The sequence below is a fragment of the Trachurus trachurus genome (assembly GCF_905171665.1).
Source record: "Trachurus trachurus genome assembly, chromosome: 24".
Classification (NCBI taxonomy): domain Eukaryota; kingdom Metazoa; phylum Chordata; class Actinopteri; order Carangiformes; family Carangidae; genus Trachurus; species Trachurus trachurus.
Genome location: NC_139910.1, coordinates 610,456 through 634,046, shown reverse-complemented (window position 1 = coordinate 634,046; position 23,591 = coordinate 610,456). Strand labels below are relative to the sequence as shown.

Genomic DNA, 23,591 nt, shown 5'->3' with positions numbered 1-23,591 from the left:
CACTACGGTGGACAATACAGTCCTTCTTATCTTATCTTATCTTATTAATTAATTAATTAATTAGGCTAACTCTCATTCTGGTTCTGTCACGCAGAAGAACATCCAATAATAATAATAATAATAATAAATAAATGAAATAATAATAATAAACAGATATAGTATTAGTAGTAACACTACAGATATTTACCCCCCCCCCCCCCCCCCCTCCCTCCTTTCACTGTGGAGCAGCAACAACAAACAGTTTGTGTCCTCGTGCCTGACTTTTCTGTTGAAACGGGCGCATGCGCAGCAGCGCGTGCAGCCAGACAGAGGAGGTTTTATCAGCGCGAGGAGCCGAGAGGAGAGAACAGCTGGAGCATCAGAGAACCGAGGTGAGACTCTACCGGACTCTACTGGACTCTACTGGACTCTACCGGACTGGACTCTAGTAGCTACTCTACTCTACTGTAATCTATTACTCCGCCCCGCTGGGCCGGTGTCTCGCGCTGTGAGGAAGTGTCTTCGCTGTAACTCTGAAGTTTCTGTGAAGTCGCTGTGTGTGTGTTTGGAGCCGGAAGTGTGTGTGTCTTCTTCAGAACCTCACACACACACACACACACCTGGACATGGACACACACCTGGTCCTGGTCCACTCAGTGACGTCAGCGGCTCGTGCAGCCGCCGGGACCAGGTGAGGTTGGTTGTAGACCTGCGCGCGAGGCGACTAGCCGTGTAGGTGTGGCAGCTCGCGCGGACCCCGGACGTTTAAAGACCCGGACTCGGACTCGAACCCGGTCCCGGTCTGAGGTTTTTCCCGCGGAGACAAAACTTGTCTCGGTGTCTGTCGCGGCGGGAACCATCCAGCTGCTGCAGAGGAACAGGGGCGGTGCGGAGTTTATACTGGTGGGGGCACAGTGAATCTGGGGGGGGGGGTATTTATATTGTTCAGTTACACACTAATCTTCATCTTGCTTTTATTGGCCACATTGAATCTTTCACATTGTCAGGAAGTTGCCTGTGACGTTTTCATTTCTCCACTTGTAAATATTAAAGGGGCCATATTCTGCTCCTTGATGTCTAACAGTAACGTTAGTAACATGCTTTGGTCAGAAAAACAGCTGGTTCTCTACACACCAGTTTCACAGCCCTGCTCTAAACGGTCGGTTTAGAAGCTTCGCTCTGGTAGCTGAGGTAACCATGGTAACCACGGGAGCGAGGGCTTGAATATTCACATCACCCGGCTTGTGATGTAATAAACCGGGTGAAATTAAAACGGCTTGTTAAGAGACACATTTTCTGACTATGGCAGTTTACAAAATGTTGACCTAGTTAAAACTGACATTTAAGGGGTGAGGAGGCAAATACACACTAAAGCTATGAAAAAGTGAGTTTTGCATCATATGTTTATAATATGTCCCTTTAAAGTCTAGTCAATCAATAATCAACTCTGTGTTGGAGCAGAATAAGCAACACATCAACATCTTAGTCAGAGCTCAACTCTGTAGGCTACAGTAATCAGATGAAACCACGGTAACAGGAAGTTCCTGTCAGAGCCAGACCAGACAGACGGGCTGTCATCATGATCATGTTTCCATGACAACCCGATCAGACAGACCGTGGGGTTACCGTGGCAACGGGTAGCTAGATGAGTTGATTGACAGGTGGTGACAGCTGATCGGTATCAGACTGGTTCTGATCAGACACCTCACTGTACACACACACACACACACACACACACACACACACACACACACACACACACACACACACACACACACACACACACACACACACACACACACATTTGGTTTATTGACACAGCAAAGAGGAACAAGTTGTTCTTCCTCTAACTGATCCTGTGTGTGTGTGTGTGTGTGTGTGTGTGTGTGTGTGTGTGTGTGTGTGTGTGTGTGTGTGTGTGTGTGTGTGTGTGTGTGTGTGTGTGTGTGTGTGTGTAGGTCAGTGTGATGCCTGAAGGATCGAGCAGCTCCTCTTATGACGCCTCCATGGGTGAAGGTAAGAACACACACACACACACACACACACACACACACACACACACACACACACACACACACACACACACACACACACACACAGACACACACACACACACACGCACACACACACACACACACAGACACACACACACACACACACACACACACACACACGCACACACACACTCACACACACACACACACACACACACACACACACACACACACACACGCACACACACACTCACACACACACACACACACACACTCACACACACACACACACGCACACACACACTCACACACACACACACACGCACACACACACTCACACACACACACACACACACACACGCACACACACACTCACACACACACACACACGCACACACACACTCACACACACACACACACACACACACACACACACACACACACACACACACACACACACACACTCTCTCACACAGTTCAGTCTTTGTTGTGTCTTTCTGTGGCAGACGGAGCCAGCAGCAACACACACACACACACACACACACACAGGGCTATTGTCCTGTGTGTGTGTGTGTGTGTGTGTGTGACGTGACGGTTGCCATGGTTACATCTGTGCTCATCGTCATCTCACTTTGTTTATCTCGTTAAACATCGTTAGTTCTCCACGACTTTTATTTTGAAATCCTGTGAAGTCTGTGTGGATGGCAGCAGCTCCTTCAGAATAAGAGCCTGTCTAACACTTTTATTTTGAAACCCTGTGCAGTCTGTGTGTGTGTGTGGCAGTAGCTCTTTCAGAATAAGAGCCTGTTTTCAGAATAAGAGCCTGTCTAAGACTTTTATTTTGAAACCCTGTGCAGTCTGTGTGTGTGGCAGCAACTCTTTCAGAATAAGAGCCTGTCTAACACTTTTATTTTGAAACCCTGTGCAGTCTGTGTGTGTGTGTGGCAGTAGCTCCTTCAGAATAAGAGCCTGTCTAAGACTTTTATTTTGAAACCCTGTGCAGTCTGTGCTGGTGGCAGCAGCTCCTTCAGAATAAGAGCGTGTCTAAGACTTTTATTTTGAAACCCTGTGCAGTCTGTGTGTGTGTGTGTGGCAGCAGCTCCTTCAGAATAAGAGCCTGTTTTCAGAATAAGAGCCTGTCTAAGACTTTTATTTTGAAACCCTGTGCAGTCTGTGTGTGTGTGTGGCAGCAGCTCTTTCAGAATAAGAGCGTGTCTAAGACTTTTATTTTGAAGTCCTGTGCAGTCTGTGCTGGTGGCAGCAGCTCCTTCAGAATAAGAGCCTGTCTAAGTCTTTTATTTTGAAACCCAGTGCAGTCTGTGTGTGTGTGGCAGCAGCTCTTTCAGAATAAGAGCCTGTCAAAGACTTTTATTTTGAAACCCTGTGCAGTCTGTGCCAGAGCGATAGATATAACAGAGTGGCGACACTCCCATAGGACTCCGTTGTAAAAAATGGCGGGCCGACTTCCGGGTCATGGAGCCCTCAATAGTTCCAAACATTCCTCCCGCGGCGCTGGACCACGTCTGTTTCTATGGCTGCACAGCAAGAAACTACTGAGCTACGTTGATGAAATACCGACCAATTTTAAGTTATAAAGTGGTAATAATCGTTCCCAAGTACAGTAACCATGTTGACTTAACAAAATAAAAATTATTAGACTGATCGGTTCATTGAAAAACATTTATTTATTTACGTAACTGTGGTGATTTCAGTCCGTAGCCCAGAAGCAGCCCTGCTCACTTTTCATTCAAACAAACTAATACCACAGCCACAGTTGTTAATTTTCATCAATAAGACCAACATTAATCTCTTTAAAATAATTTAACCAGCCAGCAGTAAACCTCTAAAAGCATGCGGATACGTTACTTGGCTCGTTTTCTCCGACGGGAGGAGGACGGTCGGCCCGCCGGCAGATCAGCTCAGTAGAGCGGCTGCTGCTGCTGTGACAGCCGCTGCCCCTGGTTCCCGGTCGGGGCTCACACAGACTCTGCACTTCTCCCAGAACAAACATCGGTGCAAGTCCCTAACAAACGTTATGAACTGACCACAGACTCTGGATTAAACGGTGACTTTCTTGCATGAAAAAAATATTAAAACTGTGACTTGTTGACAGCGCTAAAGCCAGGTTTTGGCAGCTTTACTGCTATGGCTTGGTTGCCGCGAAATGGCGATATCGATGCTAATTTCTGTTAGCCCGTCTATGAGGTTTTGCATTATACGTTAGCATTAAGCTAACGGGCTTTATGTTTAGTTGTGATACTGGCTGTGTGTGTTTTGAACGTTGTTTCAAACTGTGTGGGTTTGATTGAACATCTTTGATGCTTAAATGTATATATTCCCACTTAATATATTGCTTTACTCCTCTTCTTATGCCATTTTTACTGTAGGGCAGGCTAATCTTCACTTTAGAGTGACAAATAAATCCTTGAAGCAAGAAGATTTTGCCTTTTGTTTGAAAACTGACATTGATGTACATACAGTAATTCAGTATCAGTTGTAAATATACCTTTGTAGGGTTTATTTTTTAATATTTACCGTCCAAAAGCAAGCTCAGTGCTGTCTGTCCCATAGCAGAACATGACAGCGGCAGCCTCGTTTGGAACTATTGGGAGCTACATGAACCACGTGACCGCGCTGGCGGCGACATCAAAGGTTGTCGCCACTCTGTTATATCTATCGCTCTGGTCTGTGCTGGTGGCAGCAGCTCCTTCAGAATAAGAGCCTGTCTAAGTCTTTTATTTTGAAACCCAGTGCAGTCAGTGTGTGTGGCAGCAGCTCCTTCAGAATAAGAGCGTGTCTTGTGAGGTCAGAGCTCACCTGTCCGTCAGCGCTGCTCAGTCGCTGTAATTGGATTAGGCCCCGCCCCCTTTGCTCAGAGCTGCAGGAGGCTGAGACCACATCCAGACCATAACCGATCCAGACCGGAGCAGCTTCTGGTTCTGGACCCGTAACCTAGGCGACCGGCGCCAGGTGGAGGAGGCGTAACCTAGGCGACCGGTGCGATGGCGTGCGTCTGGGTCGAGGAGGAAGAAGCTGCTGAGTTCACGTGCACCTGATCCAGAGTCAGTCCCTGTGTCCGTCTCCATAGCAACGGGCCTCAGGTATTATGGGCTAGTGAGTGTAGCGTTCAGAGTCAGTCTTTAGTTTGTAAAGGAAAATGTTTTGATTATTGTGGTTGTATACGTGTGTGTGTGTGTGTGTGTGTGTGTGTGTGTGTGTGTATGTGTGTGTGTGTGTGTGTGTGTGTGTGTGTGTGTGTGTGTGTGTGTGTGTGTGTGTGTGTGTGTGTGTGTGTGTGTGTGTGTGTGTGTCGCCATGCAAAGCTAATCTCAGGTCACATGACCAGACTCTTAATCGCCATGGAAACGGCTGGCTTTAACTGTGTTACATAAGAGGAGGCCGGTGGTGTCACTGGGATGACACCAGCTAGATGACAGCACACTGGTTATACTGGTTTACATCAGTTTATACTGGTTTATATTAGTTTCTACTGTTTTATACTGGTTTACATTGAATTACATTGGTTCATATTGGTTTATATTGATTTAGCTACACTGGCTACACAGGTTATACTGGTTTATATTGGTTTAGACTGGTTTACATTAGTTTACACTGGTTTATATTAGTTCATATTGGTTTATATTGGTTTAGCTACACTGGTTACACAGGTTATACTGGTTTATATTGGTTTAGACAAGGCAGTTTTATTAGTATAGCCTGTTTCTACCACCAGTTTGTCTCAAAGGGCTTCACATCCCATAATAACAACATCCTCTGTCCTTAGACCCTCACATCCACTGAGGAAAAACTCCATGGAAAACCCTTTTAACAGGGAAAACCAGGAGAAATCGGTTTATATTGGTTAGGCTACATTGGTTACACTGGTTATACTGGTTTAAACTGGTTTTATTTGGTGGCGCCTTTCAGGTCACCTTACAAAAAGAAATAAAAGCACAAAACATCCAGATAGAGGCGAGTGAAGTGCAGAGTGTCCGGTTAAAGGGACTGTGCCAGTTTGAACAGGTTTTGAGTTGGGACTTGAATGTTGTGATGGAGTCTGAGTGTCTTATGTGTGGTCGGAGGGAGTTCCAGAGCTTTGGTGCTGAGCAGCTGAAGGCTCGGGAGTCGGGCACCCATCGTACTGAGGCGTGATGTGGGGATGGTTAGATGGATAGATATACTTAGATAGATATACTTTATTGATCCCAAGCTGGGAAATTGCAGTCCAGCAGAGGTGGAGCGGAGGGAGCGGAGGGAGCGGAGGGAGCAGAGGGAGTGTATTCATGGAGGAGGTAGCTGAGGTCAGTGGGGGCGAGGTTGTAGAGAGCTTTGTAGGTGAGGAGGAGGTTTTTGTAGTGGATGCAGTGTTGAACCAGGAGCCAGTGGAGTTGGATGAGGACAGGGGTGATGTGGTCAGATGGTTTGGTGCGGGTGATGATCCGAGCGGCTGAGTTCTGGATGATCTGCAGTCTGTTGATGAGTCTGGTGAGGAGGGCGTTGCAGTAGTCGATGCGAGATGTGACAAATGAGTGGACCAGGATTTCAGTGCTGGACTGGGTCAGTGATGGGCGGAGTCTGGAGATGTTGCGGAGGTGGAAGAATGCAGTCCGGTTTGGTTTACACTGATTATACTGGTTACACTGGTTTATACTGGGTTATATTGGTTTATATTGGTTATATTGGTTATATTAGTTTATATTGGTTTATATTGGTTATATTAGTTTATATTGGTTTATATTGGTTTATATTGGTTATATTAGTTTATATTGGTTATATTAGTTTATATTGGTTTATATTAGTTTATATTGGTTTATATTGGTTATATTGCTTGTTATACTGATTTAAACTGGTTTTATATTGGTTCATATTAGTTTACATTGGTTCATATTAGTTTACATTGGTTCATATTAGTTTACATTGGTTCATATTGGTTTATATTGGTTTATATTGGTTATATCTGTTTACACTGGTTTATATTGGTCTACACTGGTTTATATTGGTTTATATTTGTTTACATTGGTTCATATTCGTTATACTGGTTTAAACTGGTTCCACTGGTCTGCAGGTCCTGCTGGACCAGAAGCAGCTGCTGCTGGTCCATGTGTTGCTGGTTGTGTATTAGATGTGTAGAGAGGACAGAGACTGAGGGAAGTCTTCTCAGGGCACTTTCACACCACTAGTTTGATTATCTGCTCGGCACCAGACAGTAAAACTGTTACGTTGCAGCTACAGACCGCGGTCTGGTCCACGTTCACACACGCAAACCAACTAAAACTGGTCTGAATGACGTTTCCTCATCTTCCCGTAGAAATAGGCGCCACTTTCGGGGCGGTGCATGGCGCAGTGGTTAAAGCGGCCCCCCATGTAGAGGCTACAGTCCTCAACGCAGGCGTACCGGGTTTGAATCCCGCGTCGGGCAGCCCTTTCCTACATGTCATCCCCCCTCTCTCTGCCTCCCCCTTTCCTGTCTATCTCTGCTGTCATCACTATCAAATAAAGGCAAAAAGCCGAAAAATATACTTTTTACTTTTACTTCTAAAGTAATAAGCACCAATTTGGACTTTCACAATGGAGACAACACTGTACAATCAGCGCGATACAGCTCATAGATGTTCCGTTTATTAGCAGCCAAACCAACCTATCCATGCACCCCCCCTCTCACTCTCTCTCCATGTGTGTGTGTGTGGTTGTGTGTGTGTGTCTGCGTGCACGGTGCGACCGCATGTGAGAGAGTCTGCAGGTGGAGGGGCAGACTGGCAGAGATGATAGACGGTGAAATGCGGTTTCTTTTTTTCCGTGAGAGACTGTGGCCCAAACACACCCCACGTTTCAGTGTAAATACACCGGTAGACCTAAGTTAGTCCAGGTTCACAGTCTCACCAGAGGGACCGCACCAGATGTCGGCATTTGCTGCGGAATGAAGCGGACCCAGACCCCTAACCCCTTTACGGAGGTCTCTGTCCGCTTGATTTAGTGTGCACACGAGTGCGATTGATGCTTTCACTCCGACGAAAACGAACCGAACTAAGAGCTTTTGGTTCGAATGGAGCGTTTAGTGCTGTTGGTGTGAAAGCACCCTCAGTATTAAGACCTCAGAGCTTATTGCACCACTTTGTCATAGGAGAGAAACACACGCTTCAGGACCTGTGACTTGTCTCATCAGAACAGACATGTCCTGTGGTTTCATGTCTAACAGGGGGAGCGATGCATGACAGTAATGTAATATATAATATATATTATGTAAGGGATAATGTATAGTTCGGAGGTTGTTATGGAGAAATAAACCCCGACAGGTTGTCAACATGTTCAACATGAAGGGGTTTATTTCTCCATAACAACCGACCAACTGTACATTATCCCGCTTATTACACGGTTTACGAGTGAAATAGTTAATTTGAAACATAATGTTGATCAAAATACGACTTTCATCGATTTAAAATTGCATTTAGCGAATCTGCAAGACCGGTCACTTCCGCTGTTTTGCCGAGCCTCCTCCCGTTCGTGCATTTGAAGCCTTTGATAATCAATCAGTGGATCGATAGATTACCTACACGTGTTATGATGTGTGTATTGTGTGTAGGGCCCGACCGATTTATCGGCGAGCCGATTAAATCGGCCGATTATAGCCCGTTTGAAACTAATCGGTAATCGGCCAAAACTCGGAGATTGTCGCCGATATTTTCAGGAATAAAATGCAGGGAATAAAACTTGGTTTTACTTTGAAAAGATTCCCCCGCACCGGCGCCGACCTCATGACAAACTCCATCCACTACCACCTCAGTCACAGCACACAGCAGAGTGACTGATCTGTCTCAAAACCAGTGTTGCCACTGGCTTTCTGTTTCCCTTTTTTTTTTTTTTTTTTACACCGCGGTCGGGTTGTGAATTAATTAATTAATTAATGCTCGTCTCCGGCCGTGTTGGGTCCGAGATTCAACAAGCCGGTCGGGGTCGGGTTTTACCGTTATATACCGGCACGGCAGTATGCTCATTTATCACCAATAAACACAGTAGATGAGGGAGGGAGTGACTGAGCTGAGGCTGTGTGACGGGTGGGGTGGGGTCCGCGGCGTGGAGCGGTGCGGGACTCTGACTGCAGCGGGGACTATCATGTCTCTGCTCCGTGACACTGCTGTGAGACTGACCGCCGGTGAGCGCTTTGACACGGTGCCGGGCACGGCAGCAACCGCTGATCGCTTTTAATTGAAAAGAGAGAGAGAGAGGGAGAGAGAGAGAGACGCCGTGCCGTGTAAAAAAAACAACAACAAAAAAGTATCACGTGTCATGACTTCCTGTATTTGGCCCTTCAAAATAAAAGCCCATATTGATTTTGACTTCATTTTGACAAGACAGGGCTTCAAATGTTTTTTTTTTTTCATGCAACCAATCGACCAATGAAATTTTAGTCGGCTAATGATTTTTTGGTCGACCAGGCAGCCCTAATTTATATATTATATAATATATATAGATATATTATTATAGTAATACAATTTTATTTATTTTTTTAAGTATATTTTTTCGGCTTTTATTTGATAGTGATGACAGTAGAGATAGACAGGAAATGGGGAGGCAGAGAGAGGGGGAATGACACGCAGGAAAGGTCTGCCCGACGCGGGATTCGAACCGGGGACGCCTGCGGCGAGGACTGTAGCCTCTACATGGGGCGGGCGCTCTACCCACTGCGCCACGCACCGCCCCAATAGTAATACAATTTTAAAACTTAATTAAAAAAATAATAATAATCGGCCGATTAATCGGTTATCGGGTTTTTTTCCCCCTAATAATCGTAATCGGCATCGGCCCCAAAAAATCCATATCGGTCGGGCCCTAATTGTGTGTAGTCGTATCTGTCATAAACAAGAGATTAACGTTACTGTTTACGGGGTGCGTTTGTGTCGCGGAGCCGCGGTGCCAGCTGCACCGAGACGAGAGGAGAGCTGTGACACCGGGTCAGAGGCTCTGATCAGCAGGTCTGGTTTCCAGCAGCGATGTGGAAGGAGCCTCCACTCTCACTGTAACAAGTTACCAGTCATTTATCTAACATCGCTATTAGTCCGAAGCTGTTTAATGACGGTAAAAATGAAACACAAGGTAAATATCCTGCATAGTTTCTCTTTTCTGAACTGCGCTGATCAGAGCGACGTCCCTAGCAACGGTCTGTTATACATGACGACGGTCCGTTATACAGAAATAACAGACCGCAGAACGCAGCGCTGGACCAATCAGAGAGCAGCATTCAATAGAGCCGTGTAATAATCAGTAATATAATACTCTCAGCTGCCAGGATGTGATGTGTAGCTGCAACATCGTTTATATCTGAAGCATGAACTATAATAATGATGACATGGTGAAGTTATCTACAGTTGTAGGCTATTTCCTGTAATAAGCTGTAGCCAGAGTGTCCAACAACAACTGGCCCCACACCTGCACTAGTTAACTGGTCTGTTGTGTTGGTGCACGTACAGTGTGTGTGTTTGTGTGTTTGTGTGTTTGTGTGTGTGTGTGTGTAGTAGTAACAGTAGTAGTAGTACTTGTCATCCATGTGAGTGCAGTCTGCTCCTATACGGAGGCATTTTGCAGCTCAGTGTTGTAGTCTGGGGCCAGAGAGACAGCCCTTTCCTTCAAAATAAAAGCACCAAGCTGATAAAATGCGGTGAAACTTTTTAATTTAAAGAATATAATTTACAAGAAAGTCCCCGAGCCATTAAGTTAACATTTTGCTTTTATTGTATTATTATTAAGTTAATGTCTATTTTATAATGTTTTATGTTGGTGAACACTTTTACTTTGGTGAATTTGGTGATTTCGGTCTCTGCTACAGACGGGAACCAGAATGCAGACAGAATGAGGAGTTAACAGACACCAGACTCTTCTCCTCTCTGAAGAGCCTGGTGACGCCAGGCTACTATTTTGAGACAGAGTGCAACTAACTTTTTCATCTATTTGCAACCAGTAAAATCTGCTGTTTTTTTTATAAACTGGTAAATGTGGAAGAGGCTCAAAGCCTCTGGACTCGGTCATGACCGTGTGAGGACAACGTGTCTGAGGATCAGGAATGAAAAGGAAATGTGAATATTTGCTTTGCAAGTCTATTTGCAGTGTACATCCCTACTATCCTACTAGACATTTTGTGCTTGCGCTAAGTTAAGGGGGGGGGGGGGGGGGCACTGTGCTCATAGTAAGAAGAGTCGTTCTGGAGCTCTGACTCTGACCTAGTAGGCTAATATTTATTTTCTGTGTTTCATTCATGAATTTATTAATGTTTTAAATTCTTAATTTATTTCTGAATGTTTGAACGAACAAACAAAGAACCGGACCATGAAGGCGTCTGCAGTGATGAAGGAAGAATCATTAGAGCTGAATGAGTTTAATTTAGTTTAGTTTTAGTTTAGTTTAGTTTAGTTAGTTGAGTTGAGTTGAGTTTAGTTTATTATAACAGGACAGAGTACAGTACCATTAGTCAGTTGTAAAATAATGAAGAGATGGTTGTACCAGGTTTAGCCTCTAGGGATCATTTCCATCTGTCGTCTCAACACTCACAATACACATGACAGTAAAGTACAGGTGTTAATGAGTTGCCATGGTAACGACTGAGTGCTGTTGTAGACACTAGACAGGTGTGAGTGAGATCAGGTTGTTCAGAGCTGAGGAGTTGTGTTGCTCCTCTCAGTGCTGGATTAACTTAATCCTCATTACAGATTAGACACACACACACACACACACACACACACACACACACACACACACACACACACACACACACACACACACACACACACACACACACACACACACACACACACACACACACATACACACACACACCCGGCCCTGGGCGTCAGTGTGTTGTGACCTCACTCTGTCACGGTGCGTTCAGGGGCTCGTAGGGAGCATCGTTAGTGATAGAGAACCTGTTAGCTGCAGAGTTAGCCACCGCAGAGCTACGTAGTATGCAGTTTCAAAAACAGCCTGGGTGTTCCAGTTGAAAATCCGACTTCAGAGTCCATCAACCTCATGTCATCATGATGTCATCATGATGTCATCATGATGACATGATGTCATGATGACATGATGATGACATGATGACATGATGATGACATCATGTCATCATGACATCATGATGACATGATGTCATGATGACATGATGATGTCATGATGACATGATGATGACATGATGATGACATGATGATGTCATGATGTCATGATGACATGATGTCATGATGACATGATGATGACATGATGACATGATGATGTCATGATGACATGATGATGACATGATGATGTCATGATGTCATGATGACATGATGATGACATGATGATGTCATGATGTCATGATGACATGATGTCATGATGACATGATGATGACATGATGATGTCATGATGTCATGATGACATGATGTCATGATGACATGATGATGTCATGATGACATGATGACATGATGTCATGATGACATGATGATGTCATGTCATCATGATGATGTCATGTCATCATGATGATGTCATGTCATCATGATGATGTCATGTCATCATGTCATCATGTCATCATGTCATCATGTCATCATCATGTCATCATGACATCATGATGACATGATGATGACATGATGACATGATGATGACATGATGATGACATGATGACATGATGATGACATGATGACATGATGATGACATGATGATGTCATGATGACATGATGATGTCATGATGACATGATGATGACATGATGATGTCATGATGACATGATGATGTCATGATGACATGATGATGACATGATGATGACATGATGACATGATGATGACATGATGACATGATGATGTCATGATGACATGATGATGACATGATGACATGATGATGACATGATGACATGATGACATGATGACATGATGATGTCATGATGACATGATGATGACATGATGACATGATGATGACATGATGATGACATGATGACATGATGATGACATGATGACATGATGATGACATGATGACATGATGATGACATGATGACATGATGACATGATGACATGATGATGACATGATGACATGATGATGACATGATGATGACATGATGACATGATGATGACATGATGACATGATGATGACATGATGACATGATGACATGATGATGACATGATGACATGATGACATGATGATGTCATGATGACATGATGACATGATGATGACATGATGACATGATGACATGATGATGACATGATGACATGATGACATGATGATGACATGATGACATGATGACATGATGATGTCATGATGACATGATGACATGATGATGACATGATGACATGATGACATGATGATGACATGATGACATGATGACATGATGATGTCATGATGACATGATGATGACATGATGACATGATGATGACATGATGATGACATGATGACATGATGACATGATGATGTCATGATGACATGATGACATGATGATGACATGATGACATGATGACATGATGATGACATGATGACATGATGACATGATGATGACATGATGACATGATGACATGATGATGTCATGATGACATGATGACATGATGATGACATGATGACATGATGACATGATGATGACATGATGACATGATGACATGATGATGTCATGATGACATGATGATGACATGATGATGACATGATGACATGATGATGACATGATGACATGATGATGACATGATGACATGATGATGACATGATGACATGATGACATGATGACATGATGATGACATGATGACATGATGATGACATGATGATGACATGATGACATGATGATGACATGATGACATGATGATGACATGATGATGACATGATGACATGATGATGACATGATGACATGATGATGACATGATGATGACATGATGACATGATGATGTCATGATGACATGATGATGACATGATGACATGATGATGACATGATGATGACATGATGACATGATGATGTCATGATGACATGATGATGTCATGATGATGTCATGATGACATGATGATGTCATGATGACATGATGATGACATGATGATGACATGATGACATGATGATGACATGATGATGACATGATGACATGATGATGACATGATGACATGATGATGACATGATGATGACATGATGACATGATGATGACATGATGACATGATGATGTCATGATGACATGATGATGTCATGATGACATGATGATGACATGATGATGACATGATGACATGATGATGACATGATGATGACATGATGACATGATGTCATGATGACATGATGATGTCATGATGACATGATGATGTCATGATGACATGATGATGTCATGATGACATGATGACATGATGACATGATGATGTCATGATGACATGATGATGTCATGATGACATGATGATGTCATGATGACATCATCATGTCATCATGTCATCATGACATCATCATGTCATCATGACATCATCATGTCATCATGACATCATCATGTCATCATGACATCATCATGTCATCATGACATCATCATGTCATCATGTCATCATGACATCATCATGTCATCATGACATCATCATGTCATCATGACATCATCATGTCATCATCATGTCATCATGTCATCATCATGTCATCATCATGTCATCATGACATCATCATGTCATCATGACATCATCATGTCATCATGTCATCATCATGTCATCATGTCATCATGACATCATCATGTCATCATGACATCATGACATCATCATGTCATCATGTCATCATGACATCATGACATCATCATGTCATCATGTCATCATGTCATCATCATGTCATCATCATGTCATCATGACATCATCATGTCATCATGTCATCATCATGACATCATCATGTCATCATGTCATCATGTCATCATGTCATCATCATGTCATCATGTCATCATGACATCATGACATCATCATGTCATCATGTCATCATGACATCATGACATCATCATGTCATCATGTCATCATGTCATCATCATGTCATCATCATGTCATCATGACATCATCATGTCATCATGTCATCATCATGACATCATCATGTCATCATGTCATCATGTCATCATGTCATCATGTCATCATCATGTCATCATCATGTCATCATGACATCATCATGTCATCATGACATCATCATGACATCATCATGTCATCATGACATCATCATGTCATCATGTCATCATCATGTCATCATGTCATCATCATGTCATCATGTCATCATCATGACATCATCATGTCATCATGACATCATCATGTCATCATGTCATCATCATGTCATCATGACATCATCATGACATCATCATGTCATCATGTCATCATGTCATCATGTCATCATCATGTCATCATCATGTCATCATGACATCATCATGTCATCATGACATCATCATGACATCATCATGTCATCATGACATCATCATGTCATCATGTCATCATCATGTCATCATGTCATCATCATGTCATCATGTCATCATCATGTCATCATGTCATCATCATGTCATCATGTCATCATCATGTCATCATGACATCATCATGTCATCATGTCATCATCATGTCATCATGTCATCATCATGTCATCATGACATCATCATGTCATCATGACATCATCATGTCATCATCATGTCATCATGACATCATCATGTCATCATGACATCATCATGTCATCATCATGTCATCATGTCATCATCATGTCATCATGTCATCATCATGTCATCATGTCATCATCATGTCATCATGTCATCATCATGTCATCATGTCATCATCATGTCATCATGTCATCATCATGTCATCATGACATCATCATGTCATCATGTCATCATCATGTCATCATGTCATCATCATGTCATCATGACATCATCATGTCATCATGACATCATCATGTCATCATCATGTCATCATGACATCATCATGTCATCATGACATCATCATGTCATCATCATGTCATCATGTCATCATCATGTCATCATGTCATCATCATGTCATCATGACATCATGATGACATGATGATGACATGATGACATGATGATGACATGATGACATGATGACATGATGACATGATGATGACATGATGATGTCATGATGACATGATGATGACATGATGATGTCATGATGACATGATGATGTCATGATGACATGATGATGACATGATGACATGATGATGACATGATGATGTCATGATGACATGATGATGACATGATGACATGATGATGACATGATGACATGATGATGACATGATGACATGATGATGACATGATGACATGATGACATGATGATGACATGATGACATGATGATGACATGATGACATGATGATGACATGATGACATGATGACATGATGACATGATGATGTCATGATGACATGATGATGTCATGATGACATGATGATGTCATGATGACATGATGACATGATGACATGATGACATGATGATGACATGATGACATGATGATGACATGATGACATGATGATGACATGATGACATGATGATGTCATGATGACATGATGACATGATGATGACATGATGATGTCATGATGACATGATGACATGATGATGACATGATGATGTCATGATGACATGATGATGTCATGATGTCATCATCATGTCATCATCATGTCATCATGACATCATCATGTCATCATGACATCATCATGTCATCATGACATCATCATGTCATCATGACATCATCATGTCATCATCATGTCATCATGTCATCATCATGTCATCATCATGTCATCATGACATCATCATGTCATCATGACATCATCATGTCATCATGTCATCATCATGTCATCATGTCATCATCATGTCATCATCATGTCATCATGACATCATCATGTCATCATGACATCATCATGACATCATCATGTCATCATGACATCATCATGTCATCATGTCATCATCATGTCATCATGTCATCATCATGTCATCATGTCATCATCATGTCATCATGTCATCATCATGTCATCATGTCATCATCATGTCATCATGTCATCATCATGTCATCATGACATCATCATGTCATCATGTCATCATCATGTCATCATGTCATCATCATGTCATCATGTCATCATCATGTCATCATGACATCATCATGTCATCATGACATCATCATGTCATCATGTCATCATGTCATCATCATGTCATCATCATGTCATCATGTCATCATCATGTCATCATGTCATCATCATGTCATCATCATGTCATCATGACATCATCATGTCATCATGACATCATCATGTCATCATCATGTCATCATGACATCATCATGTCATCATGACATCATCATGTCATCATCATGTCATCATGTCATCATCATGTCATCATGTCATCATCATGTCATCATCATGTCATCATGTCATCATCATGTCATCATGACATCATGATGTCATGATGACATGATGATGACATGATGATGTCATGATGACATGATGACATGATGATGTCATGATGACATGATGATGACATGATGATGTCATGATGACATGATGACATGATGATGTCATGATGACATGATGATGTCATGATGACATGATGATGTCATGATGACATGATGATGACATGATGATGTCATGATGTCATGATGACATGATGATGACATGATGATGTCATGATGACATGATGATGACATGATGACATGATGATGACATGATGATGTCATGATGACATGATGATGACATGATGATGTCATGATGTCATGATGACATGATGATGACATGATGATGTCATGATGTCATGATGACATGATGATGACATGATGATGTCATGATGACATGATGATGTCATGATGACATGATGATGACATGATGATGTCATGATGACATGATGATGTCATGATGACATGATGATGTCATGATGTCATGATGACATGATGATGACATGATGACATGATGATGACATGATGACATGATGATGACATGATGACATGATGATGTCATGATGACATGATGATGTCATGATGTCATGATGACATGATGATGACATGATGATGACATGATGACATGATGATGACATGATGACATGATGATGACATGATGATGTCATGATGACATGATGATGACATGATGATGTCATGATGTCATGATGACATGATGATGACATGATGATGTCATGATGACATGATGATGTCATGATGACATGATGATGACATGATGATGTCATGATGACATGATGATGTCATGATGACATGATGATGACATGATGATGTCATGATGTCATGATGACATGATGATGACATGATGACATGATGATGACATGATGACATGATGATGACATGATGACATGATGATGACATGATGACATGATGATGTCATGATGACATGATGATGTCATGATGTCATGATGACATGATGTCATGATGACATGATGACATGATGATGTCATGATGACATGATGATGACATGATGATGTCATGATGTCATGATGACATGATGTCATGATGACATGATGATGACATCATGATGTCATCATCATGTCATCATCATGTCATCATGACATGATGATGACATGATGATGACATGATGATGTCATGATGACATGATGATGACATGATGACATGATGATGACATGATGATGTCATGATGACATGATGATGTCATGATGACATGATGATGACATGATGATGTCATGATGACATGATGATGACATGATGATGTCATGATGACATGATGACATGATGATGACATGATGACATGATGATGTCATGATGACATGATGATGACATGATGATGACATGATGACATGATGATGACATGATGATGACATGATGACATGATGATGTCATGATGACATGATGATGTCATGATGACATGATGATGACATGATGATGTCATGATGACATGATGATGACATGATGACATGATGATGTCATGATGACATGATGACATGATGATGTCATGATGACATCATGATGACATGATGACATGATGATGTCATGATGACATGATGATGACATCATGATGTCATCATCATGTCATCATGATGATGACATGATGATGACATGATGATGACATGATGATGACATGATGACATGATGATGACATGATGACATGATGATGACATGATGATGACATGATGACATGATGATGACATGATGACATGATGATGTCATGATGACATCATGATGACATGATGACATGATGATGTCATGATGACATGATGATGACATCATGTCATCATGATGACATGATGACATGATGATGTCATGATGTCATCATGTCATCATGATGTCATCATGATGACATGATGACATCATGACATCATCATGTCATCATCATGTCATCATGACATCATCATGTCATCATGTCATCATGATGACATGATGACATGATGACATCATGACATCATCATGTCATCATGTCATCATGATGACATGAGGTTGATGGACTCTGAAGTCGGATTTTCAACTGGAACACCCAGGCTGTTTTTGAAACCGCATATTTTTTCGTAGGATGAATCCGGGAAAGTCCCGCCTTCCCCGCCTCTGATTGGCTAGATGAGCTCTCCTCCGATTGGTTGTTTGATTTGGCCGGTAACGTCACCTCACAACAGTACTGCAGTAAACTAAAATATACACAACTGAAGTACTTAATATAATCAGACGCCATGGCGTACGTAGCGGTTTGCATTTTCGCCTGCGGTGTGGTGAATCTGAGTTCGATCCCCGCTGGGTTCACATTCCGAAAAATTTAGTTTTTAAATTTATATTCCAAGTTTACATTTTGAGTTTGAGAGAAGTGTAATTGTGCCGTTGGTTGGGTTTAGACAATGAAGAAAGGAGTTGGTTAAGTTTAGTAAAAAGACCAGGTAGAAGCTAGACAGGCCAGATAAGTAGAGAGAGTCCAGGTAGATCTAGAGGCACTTAGCACACTTTACCGACAGCCTGTTTCACAGCCGTTTCACAGCCGTTTCACAGCCGTTTCACAGCAACCGGTAGCAGTAGCTGTAAAACAGGCTAAAAGCTGTTTTATTTCCCGCTCTAGCGCTGTTATTATGTAACTTTATTAAGTTTTAATATGTTTTCATGTGAGAAAGTAACTGTTTAGATCCCAAATCTACGGCCAGTTTATCCAAACGACGGCTGTTTAGAAGTTTGCTCCGATGTTTTTCAGAGAAGTGAAGCTCTGCAGCGACCGGGACATCACAGAGGCAGCAGCCGGTCTGCAGAGCTGCTCGGCCGGCCAACCTCCGTCCTCATCCCGGGGGAGAAAACCATCACTAATTAACTTACCCACAGGTTTTTAGAGGTTTACCACCGGCTGGTTAAAGTATTTCTAGGAGATAAACGTTGGTCTCAGTGATATAAATCTAACAGCTGTATCAGTAGCATTAGTTAGTGTGAATGTAAAGTGAAGCTTCCTGTGTGTATTGGACAGAAGAGCAGCGCTGCCTCGGGGCTCTGGAGCCTACGGACACAAACCACCACATTTACATCAACAAATACATGTTTTACAATCAACACATCAGTCTGCAGTAAGTTTGATTTTATTAAACTATATAACATAGTTACGGTACAAAGATACTTCACTACTCTAAACCGTCTTTGGTAGACGCAGACGTCAGATATTTCGCGAATCAATACGACATCCGGGAATTTTTCACAGATTTAGCTTTTGTTTACATACTACAGTATACTACATTTTGGCCAAATCAGTACTATACGTACTAGCAGTATAGTATGTGGTTTTGAATACAGCCCCAGTTCTGGTCCTGGTCCTGAGTCCAGCAGCTTGAATACTGATGAGAGTCAAAGCTCTGTTGTGTCAGAACAGTCGTCCTTTCAACCACCCCCCCCCATACAGGCCCCGCCCCCTGAGACGCTCTGACAGAGGAGAGACGTTTTCCTGAGTGCTGCTCTGAAACCCTTGATGTGTTTGTCTCTCCTCCTCCTCTTCTCTCTCTCTCCTCCTCCTCCTCCTTTCTCCTCCTCCAGCTGTGTGCGTGGGTCGGCCTCTTCCTGTTTTATTGTGAAGGAGGACTTCCTGTTGCAACAACAGAAGCTGCCTTTCACAATAAGAGTCCTCCCTTGACTCTTCCTCCTCCTCCTCTCTCTCTTCCTCCTCCTCCTGTCTCCTCCTCCAGCTGTGTGTGTGTGTGTGTCGGCCTCTTCCTGTTTTATTGTGAAGGAGGACTTCCTGTTTTTTGCCCTTCACAATAAGAGTCCTCCCCCTTTGACTCCTCCTCCTCAGCTCCTCCTCCTCTGTTTGAATCTCTGCTGCGTTCTGCTCCTCATCAGTCTGAGCTCATGTGTGTGTCTGTTAACATCTGTGTGTGTTAACGTGTGTGTCTGTGTGTGTTAACGTGTGTGTGTGTTAAGGTGTGTGTGTGTGTGTGTAGTTTAAACCCGTGAGGCGTTCAGGCGTCTTTGCAGCTGCAGGAAAAAGGAAAACTGAGAGGAGTTTTTCAGTTTGTTGGGAAGTTTGAGTGAGTGAAGAAGCTCCTTGTGGAGCGATGGGACATCAGAGGATCAGGTGGAGAGGAGGAGGAGGAGGAGGAGGAGGTGCAGGAGGAGGTGCAGCGGTGGTGAGGTGGTGGTGCTCCGAGGAGGAGGTGAAGATCTCCTGGAGGAGCGTCAGGGAGGAGCGCCGGCTTCAACGACTGTTTGGTGAGAAGAGATTCAGCTGCTTCTTCTCCTTCTTCCTCCTCTTCCTCTCCTCTTCTCCTCTTGTGTCTGAACGTGTGTTAACGATGATGTCGCTGCTCGGTGTGTAACCATAGATACGTATATATATCTATGGGTGTGTAACGGCCGGCGGGGTCGAAGGTCAAAGGTCAAAGGTCGCTGCTGCCGCTGCGTTTGAAGGTAAACAACGAGGCTGAGCTGTGACTGGTCGTAAACCACTTCCTGCTGCGGTCAGTGAACTGGCAGGAAGCCAACCAGCTAACGGACAGCTGTGTGTGTGTGTGTGTGTGTGTGTGTGTGTGTGTGTGTGTGTGTGTGTGTGTGTGTGTGTGTGTGTGTGTGTGTGTGTGTGTGTGTGTGTCCAGCCTCCACAGTTTGAATGCAAACACTCCTCCTCCTGTTTCCTGGATGTTTCTCCAGATGCTTTACAACAGCCCAACCCAGTATGTGTGTGTGTGTGTGTGTGTTGGTCAGAGGAAGTATTTCCTTTTCAGAATAAGAGCTCACAGTTAAAACAATAAGTTTCTTTTGTTTCTTTTATTTATTTGCACCGTAACAATCACCGAAACAGAAATGAAAGGGAGAAAACCTGTTTAAAACCTTTTATGGGCTTAGAATAAAAACACCTCCCTGATAAATACTCAGAGATTCAAAAACAGTTCATTTTCCAAGAATATTTGTCTCATTTCTAGTCAAAACTAATCTCTTTCCACTTAAAATAAGACGCATCACCTAAAAATTAACTTGTTTTTAGATCATTTTCACTTGTTTCAAACTCATTTTCACTTGAAATAAGTAGAAAAATCTGCCAGTGAAAGCAAGTTTTTTGTGTTTGTAATAAGAAAGAAAAACTTGCTCCACTATCAGATTTTTCTACTTATTTCAAGTGAAAATCTGCTTGAAAGAAGTAAAAAGTTGCTTTTAATGTGATGAGTCTGATTTTAAGTAGAATGAGATTAGTTTTGACTAGAAATAAGACAAATGTTCTTGCTAAGATATTTGAGTTTTTGCAGTGTATTCATAACAGAATATAAAACTAAAAGTATGTATGAGTGTGAAGTGACTGAGAGGATGTACAGGTGATGATGATCTAATGAGAACTGCACTAACTATCAGGAGTCTTGATGTATCAGAGGCTTTCAGTCAAGCTGCATGGGACTAGTCCAGTTGTTTTATTGTGAAAGGTCAGAGGACTTCCTCCTCCTGTGTCAGGATGCACTGCAAAAACTCAAAATCTTACCAAGAATATTTGTATTATTTCTAGTCAAAACAAATCTCATTCTACTTAAAATAAGACTCATCACATTAAAAGGAAGCAGCTTGTTTTTAGACACTTTTTACTTCTTTCAAGCAGATTTTCACTTGGAATAAGTAGAAAAATCTGATAGTGGAGCAAGTTTTTCTTTCTTATTACAAACACAAAAAACTTGCTTTCACTGGCAGATTTTTCTACTTATTTCAAGTGAAAATTAGCTTGAAACAAGTGAAAATGATCTAAAAACAAGTTAATTTTTAGGTGATGAGTCTTATTTTAAGTGGAAAGAGATTAGTTTTGACTAGAAATGAGACATTTTGGAAAGATTTAGAGTTTTTGCAGTGTGAAGGTCTGATGGAACATTTAGCAGTTGGTATCCCGACTCCGCTCCCTATCGATCGACCACATCTGGGTTTAATACGATCCATATAATTATTCATCCTGGTCGTTTAACCTCACTGTTTCCTTGGTGACTGACGGAGACATTTCATTGGCCGATGAGCAGTTGTCTTTGTATTAATTATCTCTCTCATGTTCCTGTTCCCGTTCTTTTCTAAATTTCTGCGATTGTTTTCTATCTTTTTTGCCACTGGACTAAGTTGTCTGCGCAGTGTTTTGTGTCTCTGTGGCGTGGGAGGCGTATCATAGCAACGCTGACAGAGCTTTCTATTGGTCAAGAGATCCACATTCTGGTAGCAACAGTGACACAGCAACATAACGGTGTCTCATTGGCCAATTAGAAGCTCAATGTACGTTCAAATAAGGCAGGAATTTTTGGAAAAAAG

General features: G+C 42.2%; 1 protein-coding gene across 1 annotated transcript in view; it reads left to right on the top strand.

Annotated features, from left to right (window-relative positions):
* Positions 1-340: 340 nt before the first annotated feature.
* The window catches only part of LOC311007057 (pleckstrin homology domain-containing family G member 3), a 49,435-nt gene continuing 26,184 nt past the window's right edge, over positions 341-23,591 (top strand). The window contains exons 1-2 of the mRNA XM_084000141.1: positions 341-371; positions 1,938-1,995. Of these exons, the coding sequence (XP_083856267.1) occupies positions 1,947-1,995 (49 nt within the window). The 5' untranslated portion in view covers positions 341-371; positions 1,938-1,946. The remainder of the gene's footprint in view (positions 372-1,937; positions 1,996-23,591) is intronic.